Here is a 25,491-nt window from a genome sequence, read left to right as displayed (position 1 = left end):
TTGTGCCCGGAGTATGGGAAGACACACTGGGAGCAGTCGCTCCCTGAAGAGTTAAGGCCAGCAGGTGGGCCTGGGCCAGGTCAGGGCCTTGGCACATCACACCCAAGTTTCTGGCGAACCCAACTTCATGAGGCTCACCTTCACCTTGGAGCTCTTTCTGCCTCAGTTCTCTCCATGGGGGTGCTAGCAGGCCCTCCCTGTCCCAGCTGGGCAACAGAAGAGAGAAGCCAGCGGCAGGGGGAACTGCTCTTTTATTGGAGGGGTAGCAGACAGTCCACCAGCTCTCTCTTGGTTCCCCTTCCTGTCCCCATCCTTAGTCGGCCTCAGCTGCTTGCAGGTCATAGTGGTCCAGCCCTGCCACTAAGGAGCCAGCCAGCTTGACTGTGGCCACCCAGGGGGGTTCGCTCAGGTGGTTGGTGGGGGTGCTCAGCCTAGGGGAAGATAGGAGGCAGCTAGGGCCTGGGGTGTAGCCAGCTGGCTTGCCCCACTCCCAATGGTTATGGTTTTAAAGCCCCAAGGTTGAAAGATTTGGGCCGTCTGGACTTGGAGGTAGCCTGACAGAAGAGCCGCACAAATCTGGGCCCAAGTGCCCTTGTGACCCTGAGCGAGTCTCTTCAGCGCTTGGTCACCCCCGACCGCCCCCCAGTGGGGCAGCTCGCCTGGGCCCCAGGCCCTGCTCACCAGGCCGAGACGTTGCGGGGCAGACGGCGGTGCCGGGGCTGGTGACGACAGTAGCACTTGCAGGGGCAGGAACTGAGCACCTGAAAGGGTGGCCAGTGGCGAGCTGGGGGCCGGCCGCCACTCTCGTTGGCCTGGCCCTGGCCTGGCGCCGCCCGGTCTCGGGGACCCTCGCCACTCGCGCCCTCCTCCCGCGCGGTGCCGCCCCGCCCAGCCCGCGGACCCTTGTTCTTCTTGGTCCGAGGTTTGGCAGGGGCCGGGGACGGAGGTCCCGTAGCCCGGGGAGATGGCACGGCCGGGGTCGGCGCGGGTACCGGGGTGGGAGGTGTTTCAGGCAAAGCTGACGCCGGGGGAGCCGGAGGCGGAGGTGGAGGCGGTGGGAGCGGAGGAGGCGGCGGCGACAGCTGGGGGGCTTCTTGCGGCCCTGGGGAAACCTGGACTGCAGGTGCCTGGGTCTCCCCGTCAGCCGGGGCGGGAGATGGGAAGATGAAAACAGGAGGTGCCAGGAGCGCTGGACCCGGCCTGCGAAGCCCCGGCGCAGGTAGAGGTGGCGGAGGTGGAGGCGGTGCCCCCCAAGGGGCAGCCGCCCCTGACAGCCCGGACCCCCGCCGTCTAGCTCCCCCAACGCCGCTGCCGCTACCCCCGCTCGCCCCGTTGAACTGAAAGTGGCGTTCAGGGCCCTCTGGCGGGGTCACCCAATCAAACTTGGGCTTGGCTCCTGGGAAGGGGGCGTAAGGTGGGGGTGGTGCCCGAGGTACTGGCGGAGGAGGTGGGGCCGGGGGCACAGCCGAAGGGCCTCCGGCTGGCCCCTCTCCGTCTCCCTCCCCACCCTCTGTCTCCAAGGTAGCCCGAATAGCTTCTCCTGGGGCCCTAGGGGACCCAGGCCCCGGAGAGCCCTGCTTTAGAGCCTCGGCATAGGAGATGGCTCCCGAGGAGAAAAGCAGGCCGCCCCCGCGAGCCGAGGGCTTGGGAGGGGCGGCGACCCCGCCGGCCAGAAGGGAGCCGGACTGGAAGGTCACTTTGCACAGCAGACTAAGTCCCGGCTCAGCCGCGGGTGGGGGCTCTCCCTCGCCGCCTCCGGCCACTAGACCTTCACTCCCAGGGCTGCCAGTCTGGCGCGTCCTGCCTTCGCCCGCGCCGCCACGGGGAGAGCCCCCGGGAGGGGCGCTTCTCCGGCCTGGGGGTGTCTCCCGTTCGGGAGGCGGTTTCTGAGGTTCTGGGGGCGGGGGTGGGGGCGGTAAGGCCGGGCCCACGGAAGGCTCCGGCCCGTCCGCTGGGGGCCGTGGAATGGGTAGGGGTGGGGGCGGGGGTGGAGGCGGGGGCAGCAGGCGAAGGCCCGGTGGGTCGCCCTGGCCTCGGTGGCGTGCTTCCAGCAGGCCCCGGATTCGGGGTACCGGCGTCCCCGGCGGCTTTCGCCACTTAGGGGGCGTAGGGAGTAGCGGCCCTGCAGTTCCCGCCGCCGTCGGAGGAGCCTCCTCGGGCGGGGGTTCGGCGGGCGGCTGCAGGTCGAGCGGAGCGGGGGCCAGCGGGGCAGGCTGAGCCGGTGAGGGTAGGGCCCCGGAGGCACCCTCAGGGGGCACCAAGAGCCCTGGTGGGGTGGGACCCCCGGGGAACCAGACTCCTGGGCCGCGGGCTAAGCGTAGCGTAGGGGGCCCTGGGGCTGAGGGCGCTGGCGACGACTCTGCCTCGGCCAGGGGACCACGGCGGCTGGCGTTGGTAGGGCGGTCCGAGGCCGGCTCCTTCCGCGAGGCACGGGCCTTGCCGGGCTCTGAGCCGGGGGGCGGCTCCGACTGCACGTTGCCCATTCCCAGCCCGGGGGTCAGGGGGAGGCTGCAGGTCAAACAACCCACCCGGGGAAACCAAGGTCAGAGGAGTCCGGGGTCTGCAGAAACCATCGCCCCGCCCCAAGATCTATAACCCCGCCCCTCCCCTTGGCCCCGCCCCTCCAGTCCAGGTCCAGCCGCTAGATCGATACCCTTGATTCGTTCCCCCACGCTGGAGTCTAAGGGTCTAAGGATCCCCAAGCCCATCCTCCCCGGGACCTTGCCTCCACACCTGCAACCCCGCCCCTTAACTCAAGCCACGCCCCAAATATGTAACTCTTCCTTCTAGCTATAGTTTGCCACCTCACCACCTGTAACTCTCAACCCAGGCCCCGCCCCTCCCGCAAACACTCACCGACTCCCGGATGGGACTAGGGCTCCCGACCAGGTGTGAGCTCACACCAAGCCCCGGTGAAAGGAGGAAAGGGGAACGGCCAGAGCGGACAAATAACTGAAAAAGAACTAGGGGAGGCGGGGGGGGGGGAAAGACCCCCGAGACCACGCCCCGCCCCTCCCTTTGCCCCTCCCCCAGGCTCTAAATTCTCCCCCACTCCAGTTTTCACCTTTCGGCCCCTCCCCCTTTAGAACGTCTCGCACCCCCGGGCCATTCCCTCGGGTCGCTCCTCAGGGTCTTAGGCTCATTTAGAGCCCCTACCAACAGTCTTGCTCCTTGAGAACGCTCCCCCTCTTCGACTCCGCCCAGGCCCTGCCCCTTAAGAATCCGGCCCCATCAGATCCCACCCTAGGAGTAAATTTCCCTTCCCGGGACCCACTCCTTTCGAGTCTTCTCCCCCCACCTCCCACTGGGTCCTGCCTTTCGAGCCCTCCGCCATGTGGCTTCTCCTCTTTCAAACCCTCTCCAATATAGCCTCACCCCTTGAAGATGCTCTTATTCCAAGGGTCCGCCCCTTTGCCACTCCCTCCCACCCTGCCTCAATCCCACTCCACCCCTCCCCCAGGACAGTGCCGAAAGAGCGGGTAGTGATGGAGAGGATGGGGGTAGCAGGGTACGGCTCTTTTGGGACAGGGGGAGGGGTTGGGGGGTGTCTCAAGGAGTGATGGACCACAGGCAGGAAATTGAGGAGGGCGCTAGGACCTGGCAGACGCATCCCTTTTTCTCCGACTGTTCCCTCCTCCTCCATCACCTCCCCTCTCCATCTATCCATCTCCCAACCCCCCCTTACCTTCCCCCCCCAAACCCGGCTCCCCGTTCCGGGCTCCGTCGCCACCACCAGAGCGAGGGAGGGAAGGAGGGAGGAGGAGGAAGAGGAGGAGGCAGAGGTAGCCGCCGCCACTTGGGAGCCCGCCGGGAGCACCGAGGCAGGTGCTTGGGGAAGGAGGGGGCGTCGAGGCGGGGGGGGGGGCGGCCGGGGAAGGGGAGCCCCCTCCTAGGGAATCAGATGGGTCCCATACTCTGGGTGCTGGAATATGATTGCGCTTCCTCCTTTTTTTCTCTTCTTCATCTTCCTCCTCCTCCCCCAGGAGGATGCTAGATTGGGGTGGGGGTGGGGGTGGGGGGTGAATTATAGGAAGGCTCCGGGACCGGGAATTAAAAGGAGGGATGGAGGGGGAGGGGAAGGAGAAGGGGGCGTCTTTTACTGGGCCTAGCGCCCCCACCCCTTCCACCGGAACCATAGAGACCCTCCTACGTTCTCCCCCACCCCCATCTCCGTCGGAGGTCCCGGAGCCCAGCTGGGGAACAGAGACTACCTAACCCTTTATCTTTGGGGAAGGGAAGAAATCAGGGGAGAGGAGAATGTGTATATTTGGGGAGGCCTGGGCGAGGGAGGGGAAGAGAGAAAATGTGGTGGAGAGGAGATGTTTGAGGAGGGGGGGACTGGCGGAAGGGGGAGAGATAGGGAGGGACTTTTGAGGGAGCGGTTTAGGAAGGGGGAAGTTTGGGAAATTTGGGAGATGTCTGGTGAAGGGACACTGGGTAGAGGGATAGTTAACGAATGGGGGAAGGGAGCTCTTGGGGAGGAAGGCTTGGAAAGATCAAAGAATTGGAATGGGGATATTTGAGCAGAGGGAAAGAGATTTGGGGGTGGTGGGAGATGTTCGGACGTGGAGAAACAGCCGCTTCGTTCGTTTAAAACAAAATTCTGTCGCTTCTTTGGAACCTGCGGACCCAGGCATCCCTAGCTTCCAGCCCTCAATGTTCTCACGCTGTTGCTGGGGAAGGGTGGAGAAGAGAGGGGAGGGAAGGGGGGAGGGAGGACAAAGAGAGGCCCTGTCACATGACCGCCCATTCACAAAATTCCCCCGGCCCATTGAGAAAAGGGGGCCCGGGGCTGCTGCCGGAGTCGGCAGAGCAGCTCTCAGAGCCTGGCTGGGCTGAGAAGGGCCGGTGCTGGAGCAGCGGAAGGCAGGGAAAGCCGGGGTGGTAGATAGGAGGAGAGCACCGCTAGTCCGGGGAGGGGGGGGGGGCGGGGGGGAGACGTGAAAGGAGAGAGAAAGTGTGTGTGTGTGTGTGTGTGTGTGTGTGTGTGTGTGTGTGCGCGCGCGCGCGCCTCCCGTGCCAAAGGGGACAGGACTCTGGTATTTTATGAATGGAGATATCTGTCTTCTCAGTATTGAGTCTCTCTACCCCTATTCCTGCCTCTCTTTTTCTCGGTCATTCTGACTCTGTGCTCCCCACTCAGTATTCCCCATCCTATCTCGGCCCTTTGCCCGGCTCTGTACTTTTTGTTTCCACCCCAACCCCCACCGACGTCCAGCATCTCTGTGTATTTCCATATAGCTTTTCATCTCTGTATCTCCCTTCATTCTCTTTGCCTACATCTCGCTGTTATCTCTCCTGTTTCATGGCCAACCCGCTATGGGTCTCCTCTGTGTTCGTTCTGTTCTCTTCCGGTTCCCCTGCATCTCAGTCACCTCCATCCCTCTTTGCTTATGTTTTCTAGGTTTTCTGTCCCTCATCTGTGGCCCACCTATCCCCACATGGTTTTTCCTTATCTCAGTGCACTCACCTCCTTCCCTCTTCTCTATATCCCCCCTTCTGTATCCCTCCCCTCTACCTCTATCAGTGTCTAGACCTATGTCCTTCCTTATCTGTCTCCTCTCATCTCTTCCTGTATCCTATTGTTTCCCCAGTCTCACCTCATCTCACTGTCCCCCTTAATCTGTTACCCTCACTCCTTGTCTCCCCATCTCTCAGCCCTACCATATGTCCCCTAGCCTCTCTACTTTGTCTCTCCCCCCACCACACACTATTTCTGTGCCCCTGCAATCTGGTCTCTATCTCTGCTTGCTTCTGTGTCCCTCGTCTCTATCTTCTCTGTAACCCCCATTTTGTCACTGTCTTTCTATATCGCTTCTAGCTCTCCTCCCTCTCACATCTCTGTCCTGTCCCTCTATTCCCCCATCTCCTTGTGTCCTTGTGTCTGTACTTCGCCCCTGTGCCTCCCTGACCTTTCTGAAGCCTCTGTCTCTGCCATCCTTATTTGTGCTTCCCACTGTCTCTGTCTGTCTCCCATCTCTCTGCAGACCCTTCCCATTCATTTCTGAAACTCCTTTGTTTATCTGGGTTGATCCCCCTCCCCAAGCTATCTTCTCTATATATCCTTTTCTCTCTGTGAACCCCAAGTCTCTATCTCCCCTATCTCTGTGTCCTGTTTCTATATCTGTGTCTCCATATCTCTTTCCAGACTGTCCCCTCTCGTGTCCCCTGTCTCTCTGTCCTCTGTCTATATACGTGTCCCTGTCCATCTATGTCTCCGGCCTCATCTCCCTGTGTCCCCATCTGTGTCCCTACTTTTTGTTCCCTCTCATGCATCTTTTCCCCTCTGTGCTTTCTTCCTTTCATTGTTCTGAGGCACTTTCTGTCTCCCTTTTCTGTGTGTGCCATATTGCTCTGTGTTCCTCATCTCTGATCTGACCCCTTCATTTTCCAGTGTCCCTCCAAGTCTCTCTCCATTCTCTTTTTTTTTCACTTTTTGTGGGGCAATGGAGGTTACATGACTTGCCCAGGGTCACACAGCTAGTAAATCTCAAGTGTCTCCATTCTCTTTCTCCATATCCCTTCATCTCTCTGTATTCTTTTATGGCTTTCTGCATCCCTTTGTCTCTCCATATCCCCTTTGTCTCTATCTCCCCATATTTCTATGCCTCCCTTTCAGCTCTTCAGACCCACTGTTCTGGGTCCCCTTCATTCTTTAGTGTCCCCCCCCACTCCTCTCTGTGTTCCCTTCATATCTCTGGATCCTTCCTCTTTTCTGTGTCTGCCATGATTCTGTATCCCCTTGTCTCCTTCTGTATCCCCCAGTATCTCTCTACTGGCTATCTCTCTACTTCTCCCTCATGCATTCCATCTCCCTAGGTCCCCTCTCTTTCCTGTGTTTACCCTGTGCCCCCCACATATCTGTGGCTTCAGTTTCTATATCCCCATCTCTGTGTCCCCTTGTCTCATTTCTATTCCCCCCCCCGCCACTTCTGATTCCTCTCTCCCCTTTTTTCTGTCTCCCCTTTCTCTCTGTGATCTCCACCTCTCTGTGTCTCCTTAACTCTTTTGGGGGTCCTTCTTGTTTGGGAATACCCCCTCATCTCTCACCCCTTTTGATATCCTCTCCTCTGTGCCCTTTGGTCCACATCTCCCACCTCTAAGTCTCCCCCCTTGGCTTACTGTGCTCTTTTCTCTCTGCGTTCCCTTTATCTTTCCATGGCCACCTATCCCTGTCCTCCCTGTCTCTTTGTTGCCTCTGTCTCTTTCCATGCCCCGAAAAATCTATTATCCCCTGTCTTTTCTGTTTCTTCCTGCCTTTATATATCCTATCTCTCTGTCTCCCTTTAAACTTTCATAGTCTTTCTCTGTGTGTGCCCCTTCCTCATGTTTCCCCTATCGCTGTGTCCCCCTACTTATCTCTAAGGTCCCGTTATTTTGGTATCCCAATCTATCTGCATCCCTCTGGCCCCCCTCCTCATCTGTGTCCTCCATCTTGATGACAACCCACTGTGTCTCTGTGTCCCTTATTACTCTATAGTGACACCTCATCTCTCATCTCCGTGTGTCCCCCTGTATTTCTCTGGGACCCCTCTGTATCTCTGTCTTTTTTTACCACATCCCTTGTCTCTTGGTCCACCTGTTTCTGTGTAGTCCCCATGTCTCCCCTCTCATCTCTCTGTGTCCACCTCATTTTGTATTACTTATGTCTGTGACCTCCTAGCTCTGGACTTCCCATATCTTTGTTCTCCCTTTCTCCATGGCTTCCCATCTCTGCATCCCCTTCCTTGTATCTCTGGGGTCTCATCTCTCTGTAACAACTCTGTTTTCATTTTGGGGTCCCTCTCCATTATCCCCCTTGCTTCCACATCCCCATCTGTCTGAGACCCCTTTGTGCGTGCCCCCCTTTTCCCTGAGCATCCTATCTCCGTGTCCCCCATATGTCTCTAAATCGCTCTGTCTTCCTCTAGCCCCTCTATATCTGTGCACCTTCTTTCTGTTCCCCTTCCATCTTTGTGCGCCTGTGTCATTCCTTTGCCCTGTTTTCTCTGTGTCCCCTACCTTATTCCTTCCCTCGTGTCCCTCTCTGTCTATTCCCTTCTCCATGTTTCCGTGTCTCATTGTCCCCGTGTTTCCCTCTTCAGCCCCATCTCTTTGCATTGCTCTTGTATCACTGAGTCTTGGTCCTCAGGATCTCCTGTTTCTCTCTGCCTCTGTTTCTCCCATCTCTGTGTGACCCATTTTGTGTCCTTCTCTCCCTCTATGTCACCAAACTCACCAAGACTGCCTAAATTTCTGTTCCTCTCATTTGTGTCCTCCTAGATCATCCTCTGGGTACTTTTGGCCTTTTTTCCATTCCCCCTGTCTCATTCTTTGGACCCCTTGTTTCACACACACACACACACACACACACACACACACACACACTTTGTGTGATCCCATTGTCTCTATCTGGATGTTGCCTGGTATGTTGCCACTGACTCTGTATCCCATTTTGTCCCTGTCACCATATCTCTGTTACCTGTGTGGATGCCCCTATCTCTGTGTACACATCTTTATGTGTCCCCCACCTCACCAGGTTCCCTTTCTCACTGTGTCCTCTCCCCTTACCTTTGCCCCCTCATGTCCTCCCTATTTCTGTGGCCCTCACTTCTGTCTCTCGTCTGTTTCTCTGTTTCCTCCCTTATCTCTCTTTCTTTATGTCTCTCTGTCTGCTCTGACCACAGCTGCTTTCCACCCTTTCGTTATTTCTATATTCATCTCTGTCTGCATCTCTACCTCTTCCTGTCTTTCCTTTTCTCTTTCTTAGTTTCCCCTTTCCTCGGCACTTCTCTGTGCCATTCCATCCCCTCTCTGTGTTGTCCTTTCCTTTCTTGGTCTCTCTCTATCTCAGTCTCTCTATCTCTCTATCTCAGTCTCTCTTTCCCTGTCCCCAAGTCTTTGGCCTCTAGGTTAGGGGGTGGAAGAATAATTGTGTTTATGATTCCATCGAATGAAACTATTGGATTCCTCAGCTTCATTCAAAATTTTGGAAAGGGCAAGGGGAGAGGGCTCAGGGTTTGGCTCCTTTCTGTGGCCTGGAAACCGAGGAAGAGGTAAGAGAGAAGGTGTCCTCTCTCTCCAAAGGAATCAACTGTGTTCCCATTCAATACCGCACCCATAAACACATTCTCATTGTGTGAGAGTGACAGGCAGACTTTTACTGTGTCTTTATATTAAGTCCACATGTGTGTCTCTGTGTGACACTGTGTATGTGTGTGTGTGTGTGTGTGTGTTTCCAGCACTTACTACAATACCTAGCACATGATACATTCTGAATAAATGCTTGTTAACCAGCTGACTCTTTTGAGGTTACTATGCCTGTGCACAGATACTGAGGAGAGTCCTGGCTTAGACACATCTTTGAGCCAAGCCTCTGCCATTGAATGGCTGTGTGACATTGAGTATATATAGCCCACCTCTCTGTGCTATGTGTCCCAGTTTCTCCTCTGTAAAAATGAGGATAATAGTATATGTAGCACCTGCCTCACAAGACTGTTGTGAAGAAAGTGCTTCATAAATCTTAAAAGTGCTTTAAGAATCAGAGTTGCTATCATAATTCTTATTAACACATTGACCTCATGCATATGCCTCTTTCCCAATTTGGTCCAAATCCAGCAAGCATTTATGAAGCGTCTGCTCTGCTTACTATGCCAGGCACTGTGCTATGCTCTGAGGTTACAGAGATCAAAGGAAACAGTTCCCATCCTCCAGGAGCTGAAAATTGACTGGGGGATGATAGGTGCCTAATTAAGGATATAGTACACAACTCCTTTGAGATGAGAGGGAGTGCTACTGGAGGCAAGGAATGGTGCGAGCATTTATTAAACACCTACTACTTGCCACACAATGGGGGAAGCACTTTACAAATATTATCTCTTTGATCCCAGTGATCAGTAATAGGTAATGAATGAGACTTTAAGCAGCTAAGGGACACAGTGAATACAGCTCTGGGCTTAGAGTCAGGAAGACCCAAGTTCAAATCCTGCTTCAATCACTTGCAAGTTGTATTACCCTGGGCAAGTCACTTAACCTTGCTCAGACTGTTTTCACCCCGGCAAAATGGACCCATAGGTTGTCTGGATCTACAGAATATGCTGAGATTTCATGGTAGGAACCCCCACTTCCCAAAGCAAAGCTTTTAATGGCAGAGAGGGAGGAATTTCCTGTGCTCCAAAATATGTGCCTTAATTTTTTTTAGTCATTTGATAATCATTCATGTTTTAAGTAATAAAAGGCCAAAGCAGCTGAAAATTTACAAATATTAATAGCATTTATTTAGCATTTAAGGCTTGCAAAATGCTTTACAAATATTCTCTAACTGGATCCTCAACAACCCTGGGAGGTAGGTGCTATTATCATTCCCATTTTACAGATGAAGAAACTGAGGCAGACAGAGGTGCAGTGAGTTGCTCAGGGTAATACAGCTAGTAAGTATCTGAGGGTGAATTTGAACCCAGGTCTTTCTCACTCCAGGTCCAGAGCTTTATCTGTTATGTCACCTAGCTGCTTCATTTGAAGTTCTTTTCTCACTACATGTCTGGGAAACAGATATTTTAGGCATTATTATCGCCACTTTACTGATGAAGTAGCTGACGGCTACAGAAGTCAAATGACTTGCCTAAGGACACACAACTAGGAAGTAGCAGAGCAAGATTTGAACCCAGGCTTCCTGACTTTAATCCAGCCATTTCTCCCCACCTCTCCTTTTACATCCCCCTGTTATATCCCAGGCTCCTTTGTGTACTTTATTGATCCCCTGAATTCCTCCTCTAATGGAAAGGAACAAGGAAGGAGAATGAAGTGATTAGACTGAGGTCAAATTTGCTAGAAGTGAGGACTGAGAGAAGAGAATGGAAGGATGACAGCTGATGGGAGTGGGCAATGAGAGGAAAATAAGGGACGTGGTGGGTTAGGAGGCTTGGGAGGTGTTTCAAAGGAGGAAGGGGAGTGGATAAGGATCGAAGGGAAGTCAGGAAGCCGCAGAATAATGAGGAGGTTTGCAGAGTGAGAGACATAGGATGGAATGGGGGAGAAGGAAGGGAAGGAAGAAGAGAGGTGCAAACTGATGTGAGGAGGAGGAAGAGGGAGGATGAAAGTGATGACAAGATAGGGAACAGGTTGTAGCTCCAAGAAAAGAGTGAATTTGATTTAGCAAACATATGTAATATCCTGTGCTCTTTGAGGAAGATATAGAGATATAAAATGGCTGTCTCTGCTCTCAAAGGGATTACAATCTAACTGTGGACTGGGAAATGTGACATATACTCAAATAAGCAGAGGACACAAGGAAGACTAAGGAGGGCAGCTAGGTGGCATAATGGATAAAGCACCAGCCCTGGATTCAGGAGGACCTGAGTTCAAATCCGACCTCAGACACTTAACACTTACTAGCTAGATGACCCTGGGAAGTCGCTTAACCCTCATTGCCTCGCAAAAAAAGGAAGACTAAGAAAGAGGCAATGGGGAAAGAGCTCTAGACTAGAACCCCTCAAAAAATCTGGTTAAGTCTGGCACTAGCTGTGTGATCTTAGATTATTTTCCCCTTCGGAGCCTTTTTCTTTGTCTTTAAAATGGAAACAATAACATTTGCACAGCTCACCTCTAAGGGTGGCTTTGAGGAAGGTACTCCATAAGCCTTATTGCATTATATATAGATGCAGGAGCCATTTTCATTGAATTTTTCCATTTCATTTTCATTCTCAAAGTTGTAAGGACCTCTTGGTGGTCTTAGTGATGCATTGGATAGCATTTTGGACCTAGGGTTAGGAAGACCTGTGCTCAAATTCAGCCTCAGATACTTACTAGCTATATGATCCTGACCAAGTCACTTACCCTCTGTCTGCCTCAGTTTCCCCATTTGTAAAATAAGGCTAATAACAGCACTTTTCAGTGCTATTGTGAGGATCAAATGGCATATTTGTAAAGTGCTTTGCAAACCTTAAAAGCACCATAGAAATGTTAATCCAACCCAAACCCATCTCAGGAAACTCCATAAGTTATTTACCTAAGCAAAGAAATTTCACCTTTGGCTTTGGTGAAGGGAATTCCCCATCATGAAAGGCTAGGGAAGTGTGAGTTTATCATTGGAGTCATCTATATACGGAATGATTCAAGGATGCAGTAAGCAACCACACATGAAGAGGGCTGGGTTCTCCATAAATGTATGAGGCTCCTCTAGGAATTGTGGGCAGCATAAAGAAAAGCAGGATGAGGAGAGGTGGAACAGACATGGGAAGAATATGAGATGAGATTACATAGAGTTAACAATTCTACAAATGTGGCTGGGAGGAAGGGAAGAACATTATGAGCCTCCACGCACACTGTCAGGTCAGGGAGACCTTTCAACCACCTTTAATTTAGCTGCTTAGTGCCAGGTCCTTAGAGGGTACCCAGAGGGTAGAGGAAGAACAATTCATTTTTAAGTTCTTATTGGGTCCTTTGTTTTTATTCTTAACTCCTTAATGTTTATACAGCAGAAGAATCATCCATAAGATAGGTATTGACAAATATTAGGAGCTCCTGGCAAGTATTAGAATCCTAAAGGGAGGCTGAAGTGAAGAGACTTACCAAAAGTCACACAGTCTAGTGGTTGAGGTTTAAATCCAAGTCTATGAATTCCAGATCCAGCATGCTTTTCACCACACAATAAAAAAAGAATTAGGGGCAGCTAGGTGGCGCAGTGGATAGAGCACCGGCCCTGGAGTCAGGAGGACCTGAGTTCAAATCCGGCCTGAGACACTTAACACTTACTAGCTGTGTGACCCTGGGCAAGTCACTTAACCCCAATTGCCTCACTAAAAAAAAATAAAAACAAAACAAAACAAAAAAAAGAATTAGACATGGCCTCTACAGAGACAGCCTAGCAGGAAGAATGGATAGGGTTCTGCATGTGGAGTCAGGAAGTCCTTGGGTTCAAATCTAGCCTCTGACACACTAGTTGTGTGACCCTGAAGGAGTCATTGCTTCTTCCTGAGATTGCTTCTCCTCCTCTATAAAAAATTAGGTCTTGGATAGAGCACCGGCCCTGGATTCAGGAGGACCTGAGTTCAAATCCAGCCTCAGACACTTTACACACTTACTAGCTGTGTGACCCTGGGCAAGTCACTTAACCCCAACTGCCTCACAAAAAAAAAAAAAAAAGGTCTTTCAGGTCCCTTTCAGCTCCATGTCTATTATCTTATTTCCTTGGGAAGATCTTTGTATAAAATGATGGGATTACAGGTATGAAAAAGATAAGGATGAAGAGATGAAATAGAGGATCAGAGTAGTGTAATGAGGAGAGAAGAGAACAGTAGGAAGATGACTAGGAGACATCCAGTTAAGTATTCATTAGGTGCCTACTGTGTGTTGGGCACTTTACAAGGACCAGGAAATGCAAAGAAAAGCAAAGGCAGTTCCTTGCCCTCTAGGAACTCCCAGCCTAACGGGAGAGACAACATGCAAACAACTATGTACAAACAAGTTATAGACAGGACAAATAGGAGATAATCAACAGAGAGGAGGCACTAAATGCCTTAAGGGGGATCAAGAAAAGCTTCCTTTTTTTTCTCCTTGGATTTAAAGGAAGTCATGAAAGCCAAGAAGTAGAAAATTCCAAGCATGAGGTTCAGCCAGGGAAGATGTATGGAGTGTCTTGTTTAAGGAACAACAGAGGCCAGTATCACAGATACTTGGTGGGGAGTATGGTATAAAAAGTTAGAAAGGGGAACAGGTTACAAAGTGTTTTAAAAGCCAAATGGAGAATTTATATTCAATCCCAGAGGATCAAGAACTCTTGGAGTTCTCTTGAATAGGAGTGTAGCATGGTCAGATCTGTTCTTTGGCAGCAGAGTGGAGGATAGGTTAAAGAGGAGAGAGACCCATGGCAAGGAGATCAACCAGCAGGCTATTTTGTTCAGGCATGAAGTGATGAGGGCCTGTACCAGGCTGGTAGTATCAGAAGGAGAGATGTTGTGACTGTAACGACAGGATTTAGTAATTTGGATTTAGAAGAGACATGTAAAAGTCAAGGATGACCCCTAGGTTGTGAATCTGATTGCCCTCAAAAGTAATAGGGAGGGGAGCTAGGTGGTGCAGTAGATAGGGTACTGGCCCTGGAGTCAGGAGGACCTGAGTTCAAATCTGGCCTCAGACACTTGACACTTACTAGCTGTGTGACCCTGGTAAGTCACTTAGCCTTAATTGCCTCACACCAAAAACAGAAGGGGAAAAAAAGTAATAGAAAAATCAAGAAGAAGGAGATGGGGCAGGCTAAAAGTTGAGTTGTTTTGTAGATGCTGGTTTTAAAATGTCTATAGGACCTCCCATTTGAGATGTTCAGTAGACACTTGTAGGTTCAAGACTAGAAGTCAGCATAGAAGTGAGGGCTGGATAAATAGATCAGAGAATCATCAGCATGGAGCTCATTGAATTGATCAGAGCTAATGAGATCACCAAGTGAAGAGAGCCCAAGGACAGGCTGATACTAGAGTGGTACTAATGGTTAGTGGGCTTGACCTGGATGAAGATTCAGCAAAGGAGACTGAGATGTAGTCAAGGGGAGAACCAAGAAAGAGCAGTGTCCTGAAAACCCAGAGAGAAGACACTCCATACATCTTTCCTAGCTGAACCCCATGCTTGGAATTCTCTACTTCTGGCTTTTCTGACTTCCTTCAAGATTAAGAGAAAAAATCCTAAATTCTACATGAAGCTTTTCTTGATCCTCCTTAAGGCATTTTATGCCTTCCCTCTGTTAATTATCTCCTATTTGTCCTGTCTATAACTTGTTTGTACATAGTTGTTTCACATGTTGTCTCTCCCACTAGACTGGAAGCTCCTTGAGGCCAAGAACTGCCTTTGCTTTTCTTTGTATTTCCTGGTCCTTGTAAAGTGCCTGACATACAGTAGGCACCTAATGAAGGTGCCTTCTCAAGGAGTAGAGGAAGCTGAACAATGTCAAGGACTGCAAAGAAGTTAAGGATGAGGGATGAGAAAAAAAAATGTTGTCATTTGATATTTAACAGATCATCACTAACCTTGGAGGGGAAAGGTTTGGTTGGATGATGAAGTTAGAAGCCAAATCATAGAAAGTTAAGAAGAAAGTGAGAGGAAAGTAAATGGAAGCATCTTGTAGGCAGCCTTCTTGAGTTTAGCCACAAAAGAGGAAAAAGATATGGGAAAGGGCAGCTAGGTGGTGCAGTGGATAAACCATTGGCCCTGGATTTAGGAGGACCTGAGTTCAGATCCTGCCTCAGACACTTGACACTTACTAGCTGTGTAACCCTGGGCAAGTCATTTAACCCTCACTACCCTGCAAGAGAGAGAGAGAGAGAGAGAGAGAGAGAGAGAGAGAGAGAGAGAGAGAGAGAGAGAGAGAGAGAGATGGGACAGTAGCTAGCAGGGACAGGCAGGGAGGTTGGGGAAAATCCAGGTTCTGAACCCTCTGTCCCTCTCCCCCTCACCACAGGTACATGGTTGTGGTTCGAGCAATAGTGATGGCCCAAGATGACTCCAGTGGGGGGTGGGGGTCTGACCCAGGTAGGCATATGCCAGATCCACTGGGGCCCATACCTTATCCATGGGGAGCACCTCTAAGACCAGAGTGTAAGCAACCTCCCTGGGAGAGAGGGGCCAGGGAGGTGCCTTGGCCTGAGAACTGAGGGTGGGTGACTAAATTGCTTTGTGGAGTCTGGGATGATACAATGTGTGTACCAGAAGTTGTATTGATGATGTGGTGTTTGGGGGGTATTTGATTACATCAAGTTATATTGAAGGTAATATGGGCTTTTTTAGGAATATATTGGGGGGGATGGGGGTACATGGCGATTTAGATTGTTGGATTGAGGTGTCAGAAGTTTTGGAATAGTTTTTTGATGGTCCATAAGAATGGATTTGAAATATCTATGACCCATTTGGGGAGAATATATTTAGAAGAAGTATGATTTAATGGGTAGAGAGATGGGCTCAACCAAGAAGACCTGAGGTCCTGGGAACGTCATTTTACCCTGGCAATTCCCCAAGACTATAAGGTACCACTCTGTGCCAATCTGCATTGCTAGAGGGACTTTTCTCACTGGGAGCACCTTACACCAATAAAATCACAGGTTTGGACACCCGAGACACAAAATACTGGGTGGAAGTATGCTTGGGTTGGTCCATGGGGGTGGTAGACTGGTCCGAGAAATAAAGGCCCATGGGTGTCAGAGCATGGGCTCAAGGTGGTGGGGGACCATGACCCCTCCTCCTCCCTGGGGCCCCCACTGCCCCTCCACCTCCTATGGCAGACCACCCTGGAGAGCACATTGAAGCTGGGCCTGGTGTATATCAAAGCGAACCCCATCTTCCACCACTGGCAGCTGGAGGACCACAAGATTGGCCTGACTTTCCAGGACCCATCGGAGGCTGACGCTTTCCAGAGAAGCATGCAGACTACCCTAGCAGAGCTGGTCCAAGGTAGATGGAGGAAGGGGAGAGAGAGTAGGAAAGAGGGGAGCTGGAAAAGAAAGGTCAGCTGTATGGGGGAGGGGACAGCAGGAACAGCAAACCCCAGCTAGAGAAGTCCCAGGGACAAGAGAGCCTGGGCTGGTGAAACTCCTCCCCACACCCAGATGAGAAATCTAGCAACCCTGGTGCTAGCCTGGTGCTAGGTCCTTTCCTTTTGGGGGGGGGGAGGTTTCCCCAACTGCACAAGGAAGGTTCTGGTCCTGAAGATTCCTTCTCCATCTAAAGTTTATGAACTGGTACTATTCCCTCCTCCCCACTCTGTTGTTTATAACCCAGAAGGATTCACCTGGAGAACTCTGAACGGGCCAGTTCTCCTTTCCAAATTTTCCCCTTTGTACAAGACAGTTGGGTCTAGTGGTCTCAGATCCTTTCCAGCTCCAAATGCTAGGATCCTAACCATGGGATTGAAGGCAAAGGTTAGGATCCTCCCTACCCTCTCCCCCCCCCCAGCCTCATCCTCTTTTCTCTCCTCCCAGGCTCTCTCTCTTCATCCTCCTCCTCTCCTTCCAACACCTCCCAGGAGCCCATGGATGTCCTCTACACTCAGAAGGTGAGTAACTTGGGAAAATGTTGCCTGAAAAAAAGACTTAAACATCAGGGGGGAGATCTGCCTAGTGTTCAGACACTAAAAAAGATCACTATCATGACAGTGTTCTGTTGGAGCAGAATTAGGACTAATGGTAGGGTGGGAGGGAGGTGGGGTGGGAAGTATAGTAGAGTGGAGAGAAAAAATTCATTTTGGAGTCACAAGACATACATTTGAACCTTGGCTTTGTCACCACCACCAACCTGAGAGCAAACTATAGGATCAGAGGCCACTAGGGGGCGCAGTGGATAGAGGGCTGAGCCTGCAGTCAGGAAGACCTGAGTTCAAATGTGCCCTCAGATACTGTGTGACCTTGGGCAAGTCACTTACCCCTTGTCTGCCTCAGCTTCCCCAACTGTAAAATAAGGCTAATTATGGCTTCTCCCTCACGGAGTTGTAAGGATCCAATTAGATATTTATAAATGTCAGCTATTATTGTAATCTCAGAGCGGAAAGGGATTTTGGAGGTCATCGAGTTCACACCCCCCTTTTACAGAGAAGGAAACTACAATTGCAATAGGTTGGGCCCTTCTTTTTTTATCCCCCAGCACTTAGCATTCACTTACACTGAATTGCATGGTTTAAGGGCCCCTAACCAATTCAGGGTGATGGTAAAGTAGCCTACTCAAGGGCCTACAGCTAGTAAGTGCCTGAGGTGGTATTTGATCCTAGGCCCAGTGTCCTAACTGCTGCACCACACTGTCTCCCAGCCCTCTTCCAGACTACCACCACTCCTTCCTTCTGGGGTTTCTGGGTTTCACTTTATCCACAAAATGAGAGATCCACAAGAATGGTCTTCAAGATTCTTTGAGAGATAATGGGCTGGATTCAGACTGAGGAAGGCCTGGCTTTGAATCCTCCTTCAGATATCTACTAGTTAGTTCTAAGATCCTGGAGGAGTCACTTATCTCCCCCAGTCTCAGTTTCCCCATCTGTAAAATGATAATAACAAGAGCCCCTCATTCCTAGGTTTGTTGTAAGAATTGAATGATAAATGTATGGAAAGTCATCTATAAATGTCAGCCCTTATGATTTCCAGCTTTAAAACATCTATTCCACTATAATGGGAGTCACCTTCTTGGTGGTCCAAGACTGACAGAATTGGGCACTTTCAGCCTAAAAAACAGAATCATGCAACTCAACCATGGGATGGGGGTGCCAGGTAAGGTAATATGCTCCCCATCACTGGAGGTATCCAAGCAGAGACTAAAAGAGATTTAGGGAGGCAATGCAAAATAGAGTCAGAAGCCCTTGGTTCAAAACTCACCTCTTCTGCTTACTACTTGTGTGACCTGAGGCCAGCGGTAACTCCCTGAGCCTCAGATTAAAAAAAAAAAAAAAGTCTCATCTTTAAATGAGGCTCACTCAGAGTCAGAAGTCCTGGGTTCAAATCTCACTTTTGACACTCAGTAGCTCTCTGATCATGGACAAATCACTTAAATTCTATGGGCCTCAGTTTCCTCCTCAGTAAAAGAAAAGAGTTGGACTAGATATGGCCTCTAAGGTCCCTGAAGTCCTGTCTGGCTCTGAGAGGTATGAGAGCAAAGGACTCACATACAGGCCTGGAAGTCACCTGCCCTGGGTCATGCTATTCTGAGGTGGGGGGTGGGGGGAAGACTTATGAGGACACTGGAGAACAGAAGGAAACTCAGTGCTGGGACAGAGAAATCAGTTAGCACCGAGGGTAGGGATGAGACCAGAAGGCTCTGGCCTACATCCCATGGGCCCGAGGTGGTTTTTCAAGCAGAGGAAGGGTCAGAGGGTAGCTGAATGAATGGGGCAATCAGCTCCTTAGGCAAAGAATGGGAAGGGGCTGGGCCCTGAGGCTGGGAAGCTCAAGGAGGTGGCAGAAAGAGACTATGGAGGCTTGAGAAGGGGGATGCTGGGGGGGGGGGGGGAACCAGCACCAAAGACATCTGCCCCACTCCCTACCTTATACCTCTCCAGACACACCGGGACAGCCAGTCTTCTTCCAGCTCCATCCGCCAAGACGCTAGGCCCCCAGGTCCAGCTATAGTCACTAGCGAGTCGTCTGGTTTGGGCCTGGCCATGACCTCCAAGCATCGGCCCTCCCCCACACAGGTGGGACTGCCCCAGCCCTCCATTTGCCCAGGGCGTGGGGTGGGAAGGGGCAGAGCCCCAGGGAAGCAGAGCCTGGAAGCCTGCCCTCAAATGCACCTGAAACAGAAACACTGGGGGGGTGGGGGGTGGGGGAGGGGGTCCGCAGGCTGCACTTGGTACGATCTCTGGGTCCCTGAGGAAGGATGGGGACTTCCTGAGCCTCTAGGGGATGAAATGCTTGGCTTGGAGGCGCAGTCCACTCTTTTCTGACCTTCTAACCACTTTCCTTATTTTCTCCTTCCCAAGCGCCAGAGCTCCCCGCAACTCCAGCAACTTCAGCCTTTCGCGGTCAGACCCGAGGCCCCAGGAACCATGCCAGGCTGGGTGGGCCGAGGCTACGAAGATTATCGGAGAGCCGGCCCGCCCCCTGTGCCCCTGGCCGTGTCCTGCGTGGTGCGCTTCGACAAGGCTGGCAGCACACCACCCCCCGGCCAGGCCGTGAGCCCCACAGTGCCAAGGACTCCGGCGTCCCCACCCCCACCGCCCCCAACTCCGGCTCCCGCCCAGCTCCTGGCCAAGGGCTCGCCGTCTTGCCGAGTGACAGCGGGCTTCGCCGAAGAGGCGTCTGGGGCAGACGCTGCGCGCTGTGTGCACTGCCGGGCTCTGTTCCGCCGAGGCTCAGATGGGCGCGGGGGACACTGCGCCGAGGCCCCGGACCCGGGGGGCCGCCTGGTACGCCGCCTCAGTTGCCTCTGGTGCGCCGAGAGCCTTCTTTACCACTGCCTGTCGGACGCCGAGGGCGATTTCTCGGACCCGTGCGCCTGCGAGCCGGGCCACCCGCGTCCAGCTGCGCGCTGGGCGGCCCTGGCTGCGCTCTCCCTCGCAGTGCCCTGCCTTTGCTGCTACCCGCCCTTGCACGCCTGTCACTGGGCGGCGGTGCGCTGTGGCTGCCCCGGCTGTGGGGGCCACCACGAGGCGGCCCGGTGAGTGAGGCCTCGGGCCGCGATGGGGCGGCCCACAGCCCGCGGTGCTCTGCCGTTCGTTCGAGCCCGGCCCGGGGAAGCCAGAGCTGGGAGCACCAGAGAGCAAAACCAGGAAGCCGGAGCCCAGACGCAGAGCTGCAGCGGCCAGACCTGGGAACCCGGAGCTCGGATCAGGCCTGGCCTCCAGCTAAGGTTGGCCACCGGGATTCCATCGTTGACCTTTCCACTTGCCCCTCAGCTGCTCATGCCCCACTCGCTCCCTCAATTCCTCCAAGAGGCATCCCGTCCTACTCTCTGGTCTCCTCTCCCAGAAAGCTCAGTGGCCATTGGGGACCTTAATGACCTGCAGCTGCCCATCCAGCGCCTCCTTCCCCACCTCTGGGGCCATCCCTTCCGACTCTCTCCAAGGCCCTACTCCTCCGAAGCACTCCATCTGATTCCCAGACTGTGGCCCCTCCGCAGACAGCTGAGAGAGGACTGGAGTCTACTGAAACGTTGGGATTTAAGTCCCTCCCTCCACTCCTCCTCCCTAGTCCGGAGATTCCAGAGCCTCCCACAATCCAAGCACTAGAGTGAGTGAGACTGTGTGCCAGTCAGGGGTGGGAAGACCTGCCCAACCCGAGAGCCACCGTGCCCACTCTCCCAGGCCCAGGCCTTATTGCTGCATACATCTGGGTGGAGGGGGCTAGAGAAGCTCTGGCCATTTTCCTTTCATCCCTCCCAAAGTTGGGGCTCAGACCTTGGCCCGCCCCATCTCAGCACTTTTGCCAATTCTTTAAATTAATGATCTATCCTTCCCCGACTGGCCCAGAGTATCTGTGGATCTGACTCCTCTTCGGGTCCATTGGGAAGGCTGGGGAGGGAGGGAGAGCCCAGGGAGCGGGGACGCCTGAGTCCCAACCCAACTCCCTACCAACCTTTCTCCCTCTCTGTGCCTAGGTCTCCTCTTGCTATGGAGAGGGGAACATTTCTAGACTTCACCTACCTCGTTTTTAAGGGGGGAGGGGGGAAAGGAAGAGGATGTGTGTGCTGGAGGGTGCCCTGGGATCCACTTCTGAGGGGGGGGCACCTCTCTTTGCCCTGGAGTTGCCCAGGCCTCAGTTCCCTGCCTTAAGCCACTTGTCATCCATGGCATTCCCACCCCTTCCAGGCTTAAGCACTCTTGGGACCCAGACAGTGGGTCAAAATTATCTTCTTTGTCCAGGCTTTAGAAGGAACCAGAGATTGGAACCCAGGGCTCTTCCCCATTTGTGTCTCCCTGTGCCAGGAATGGGGGAGCCGAGCCTGGACCTCTCTTCTCTGGTTTGTCACCTTAATAGTGTACCTTTTATGTGCGACAAAACTGGAGCAAGATGAGGGTGGGTGTTATTGCTTGGGAACCTTCTTCTGTAACCTCAGCCCCCCCCACCCCCCCCACCCCCAGGAACTGAAGAAAACCTGAGGGAGGTCCAAGATAATGGCTTTAAAACGTTTGTTGCTAATTCACTGGAAGACTGGCTTTACTTTTTTTTTTTTTTAATACATACTAGCATAGCCCTACCAAAAGATAGTGAGGTTTTCACCTGGCTAGGGGAGCACCCAGGAATAGCCTAAAATGGGGGTGGTGAATGTCACACTGGGAGCCAGCCCTAACTCAAGCAGACCAAAGGACAGTGCTGGAAGAGACTTTGGAGGTCACCTTTTGCAGAGGGGAAACTGAGGCCCAGAGGAAAAGCAATCTGCCCAAGATCATACAGATAGGCGATAAGTAGGCAAACTATATGTCAACAATGAATAAGAATGCTGGTCCTATTAGGGAAGATCTGAATTCAACTCTAGTTTCAGAGGCTTACCAGTTATGTGAGCCTGGACAAGTCCATTAACCTCAATCAGCCTCAGTTTGCCAGTTTGTAAAACGGGTGTTATAAACGAGCATCTCCCTCTGGATTGTTAGATGAGTTATATTGCATTAAAGCGCTATATAAATGCTAGCTACCATTTGTTTTTGTTTTGTTTTTCGGGGCAATGAGGATTAAGTGACTTGCCCAGGGTCACACAGCTAGTAAGTGTCAAGTGTCTGAGGTCGGATTTGAATTCAGGTCCTCCTGAATCCAGGGCCAGTGCTTTATCCACTGCGCCACCCACCTAGCTGCCCCCGCTAGCTATCATTTGTAATAATATTTCCAAAGCGCGGTGCAAATGCTAGTCATTATTATTATTCGAACCCAGGGCCTCTGACTCCAACTGCAGAGCTCTTTCCAAGCGTCCTGCCTGTTCCGATCCATAGGAGTGTGAACCGACTCTGAGATAGGCTGAGGGAAGGGAGACAAGAGAGGCCAAGGCGAACACGCGCACAGGCGCGGGCACGCGCACGCGCACACACGAGCGCTGAGGTCACGATGACTGGGACTGGACTTTCCAGCAGTCACGAGCGCTCCCTCGCCTAGCTTCCGGCTGCTATGGGAACGAACGCCCCCTCGGCCTTGAACCTGCCGGCTCTCCGGGGCGGGGCGGGGCCAATGAGGAGGCTTGCCCCACCCCCGCCCCCGCGCTGGGAGCTCCCTTAGCGGCCGCAGCCGCCGGCCCGAGGGCGGAGCCAGGCGTTTGCCGGCGTCTTCTACCGGAGGGAGGGGAGGGAGGGGCCCGGACGGGCAGGCGGTTTGCGGGATGGCTGCGTCAGAAGAGGCCCCACCGGCGGGGAGCCCAGAGGAGGCGGCCTGGCTGGCGCGCGCCGTGCGGGCCCTTGGGTAAGAGCCAGCTAGGGGCGGGCTCGGGGTTGGGTACGGGCGGCCTGGGACACCGGCTGGAGCCGGCCCCGCCTCATCTCCGCCCCACCTCCGCCCCTTTCCCCGGCAGGTGCGCGGCAGGCTCCCCGGGGAAGGAGCCCCGGTCGGAGGCGGAGGCAGGCGCGAGGCTAGCGGAGGCCGCGGCCCGCGGAGCGTCGTGCGCCCACTTCCGAGCCTTGTGCGCACGTCTGGCGGCCGAGCTAGGCGCGCTGGGGGCCCTGAAAGAAGGGGCGGTCCTGAACGCCGGAGACGCCGACGGTGAGCGGGGCCCGCGGGGCCAACGGGCTCGAGAGGCGGGGACAGCCCCCCTCCCGCCGGGTAGGGGGCGTGTCCCGACGGCCACCACCGGGCGGGGGCGGGCCCCGCCCCAGCACTCAGCGGCACCCCCCACCCCCACCCCAGGCCCCGAAACGGAGGACTGCTTCCTGCTGGAGCTGAGCGGCCTGCTGCGGGAGCTCCAATGCCCAGACCGGGCCCTCACCACGGGGAACCCCACAACTCGGCTCCGGGCCCCCGGCAACGGCCTGCGCCTGCTTCGTGAGGAACTGTGGGCCCCAGAGGCTTCCGGGATAGCGGGGCGGGGCTAAACCCGGGGGCGGGGCCGGCGCGAGGAGGGGCGGGGAGGGCAGGGAGTTGAGTCCGGAGGTTGGGACACTGACGGGGCGGGGTCAGAACCCAATGGGAGGTTGAAAGGTGCTCTGCCGGTAGAAGGGCAGAACCCCAAGGGGCCGAGGGGTTGAGCCGGAGGGAGGGCTCTGATGGGCTTTGCGTCGAGGCAGGGGCCGGGACGTTGGAACGCAGAGGCCCGGGTAGGCCAAGAATTCAGAATGGGGCTGGGGGTGGAACTCTTCTTATCCCGCCGGTTATGGATAGGAGAGCATCTTAGGGTCGGAATTCCCTGGCGGGGCCGGGGTGGGGTGGGGTGGGGTGGGGTGGGGGGGCATCCCTTCCACCCCCACCCCGCCCCTGCATTCCTGCCTCTGGCCACCCTTCCCTCCGTTCGCTTCTCAGGCTTCCTCTGCTCAGAGCTCCAGGCAGCTCGACTCTTGAGCCTTCGAAGCCCACCCGACTCCTCCCATGCTGAGGCCCGGGAAAAAGCTCAGGGAGAGCTGGCCCTGATTCTCCAAGCTCTGGGGATGCCCCAGCCGGAGCCAGGCACCCCAGCCAGCCAGGTGCTGAGAGAGGTTCATTCGAAGGTGAGGGGCTCCCTCCCTTCATGGGCACCTTCTGAAAGTTTCCAGACTTGAGGGGAAGTTTCGGGGGCCAACGTTCCCTCTTCACCCCCCCTTTTTTTTCACAGTGCCCCCCTCTTCTAGGCAGCCCCTCTAAACTTCCATCTGTGCATTTCACACCCACTTTGTAAATTACCACTTCTTTTCTGCCCCCCCCCATTTCCTCTAGTAGGACTGAGCAAGGGTACACTATCGTCCATCCCTAGCCAAGTCCAAATTTTGCAATTGAACCAGGTCCCAGCTTTCTTCTTCCTTGTCTCCTCCTCACGACCATGTTTAGAGGAGGCCCGGAAGGTCTTGTAAAAGAAAGGAACAAGAACGGGGCAGAATCCTTCTCCCCTAATGTGTTCCTTTCCCCCCCTCCTAGATCTCAGACTTGCTTCCCTCCCTGCCCCCTGGTCACCTGGACCCCCTACTCACTCAGCCTCTGGATGCTCCTCGATGGGTATGAGAGACTCCCCACCCCCTTCCCCTGTATCCTTTCTAGGACTGGGGGTAGGGGAGGAAGATGTGGATCTGGGCAAGTCTAGGTTTGGATCCCCCACTTGGAGGAGGGAGCTAAGGGGTGACTGTCCAATCCCCTGGCCCAGGAGGCCCTGAGTACCCTCTCCAGCTGCCTTCGGGATCAGTACTGCTACCGCCGTCGTCTCATGCTGACCAGGCTGGATCTCACAGCATCTGCCTTCCATTGGACAGAGCGGGCCCAGGTGGGTAGGGGTGAGGAGGACAGGAGGGTCAGCACTATCAAACCTTGTATTGAAACAGTCTTAGAATCTTGGATTCTTAGAAGGTGAGAACTGGAAGAGACCTCAGAGCTCATCTAGCCTGAAATTTTACATATAGGGAAACTGAGGTCTGGAATGCCATAGAACGGAGCTATGAAAGGAAGTTTGTCGACAAGGCTTGTGGCCACCAGAGTTGCTCTCCCAACCTGTCTTCTCTTCTCTCCAGAGCCAGGGCACTGCCATGACAAATGTCTTGAAGCCCCTACGTCAGGGGTTGGCCCCTGAGTCTGGTGTCTCCCTTGCCCACGTCTTGGCTTCCAGGGCTGACCTCTCCCGACTGGTCCCAGCCACAGGGCAGACTGCCCGTCTGACTACCTGCTGCCCCATCAACAAGGTGCTGATGGGCCCAGTCCCTGACAGAGGGGGCCGGCCCAATGATCTGGAAGCCCCTATGCCCAGCTGGCAGAGCCGCAGGGAAGGGGGGCACCAGCACTGGGGACGGAAGAAGAAGAGACGGTGAACAGGATGCTGTCCCCCATATCATGGCCCATCTGGAGCCCTTTGTCTCTGTCAGGGGCTGAAGGACCCCAGGGTGTGCATCCAGTTTTCCACTCAGTTCCCATCCCCAGCAAAGCCAAGCTCTCTGGAAAAATAGATTTAATTTACAATATTTGC

At 53.7% G+C, this 25,491-nt stretch overlaps 3 protein-coding genes across 11 annotated transcripts; 2 read left to right on the top strand and 1 right to left on the bottom strand.

The window, feature by feature from the left end:
- Window positions 1-302: 302 nt before the first annotated feature.
- On the bottom strand, window positions 303-2,977 carry GGN (gametogenetin). Its single transcript, XM_043993889.1, has 3 exons — window positions 2,857-2,977; window positions 682-2,508; window positions 303-431 (listed from the first exon to the last, which is right to left on the bottom strand). The coding sequence occupies exons 2-3, from the start codon at window positions 2,481-2,483 to the stop codon at window positions 314-316; spliced, it is 1,920 nt and encodes a 639-aa protein (XP_043849824.1). The 5' UTR covers window positions 2,484-2,508; window positions 2,857-2,977; the 3' UTR covers window positions 303-313.
- Window positions 2,978-3,642: 665 nt separating this feature from the next.
- SPRED3 (sprouty related EVH1 domain containing 3) lies at window positions 3,643-20,243 on the top strand. Of its 8 annotated transcripts, none has more exons than XM_043994351.1 (6): window positions 3,643-3,821; window positions 15,915-15,989; window positions 16,245-16,413; window positions 16,941-17,014; window positions 18,998-19,132; window positions 19,418-20,243. In XM_043994351.1, the coding sequence occupies exons 3-6, from the start codon at window positions 16,383-16,385 to the stop codon at window positions 20,096-20,098; spliced, it is 921 nt and encodes a 306-aa protein (XP_043850286.1). In that variant the 5' UTR covers window positions 3,643-3,821; window positions 15,915-15,989; window positions 16,245-16,382; the 3' UTR covers window positions 20,099-20,243. The 8 variants fall into 8 exon arrangements, with proteins under 8 accessions (XP_043850286.1, XP_043850284.1, XP_043850280.1 ...); XM_043994349.1 differs by having other exon boundaries at window positions 3,643-3,825; window positions 15,915-16,064; window positions 16,317-16,413; XM_043994345.1 differs by having other exon boundaries at window positions 3,643-3,825; window positions 15,915-16,064.
- A 2,183-nt stretch (window positions 20,244-22,426) lies between these two features.
- On the top strand, window positions 22,427-25,486 carry FAM98C (family with sequence similarity 98 member C). Of its 2 annotated transcripts, XM_043994343.1 has the most exons (7): window positions 22,442-22,820; window positions 22,930-23,117; window positions 23,262-23,396; window positions 23,871-24,055; window positions 24,459-24,536; window positions 24,682-24,798; window positions 25,043-25,486. In XM_043994343.1, the coding sequence occupies exons 1-7, from the start codon at window positions 22,741-22,743 to the stop codon at window positions 25,334-25,336; spliced, it is 1,077 nt and encodes a 358-aa protein (XP_043850278.1). In that variant the 5' UTR covers window positions 22,442-22,740; the 3' UTR covers window positions 25,337-25,486. The 2 variants fall into 2 exon arrangements, with proteins under 2 accessions (XP_043850279.1, XP_043850278.1); XM_043994344.1 differs by lacking the exon at window positions 24,682-24,798 and having other exon boundaries at window positions 22,427-22,820.
- Window positions 25,487-25,491: the final 5 nt, after the last annotated feature.

Source organism: Dromiciops gliroides, chromosome 3 (assembly GCF_019393635.1).
Source record: "Dromiciops gliroides isolate mDroGli1 chromosome 3, mDroGli1.pri, whole genome shotgun sequence".
Classification (NCBI taxonomy): domain Eukaryota; kingdom Metazoa; phylum Chordata; class Mammalia; order Microbiotheria; family Microbiotheriidae; genus Dromiciops; species Dromiciops gliroides.
Note: the sequence above shows the minus strand (reverse complement) of the source record. Positions and strands in the feature narration are given on the sequence as shown.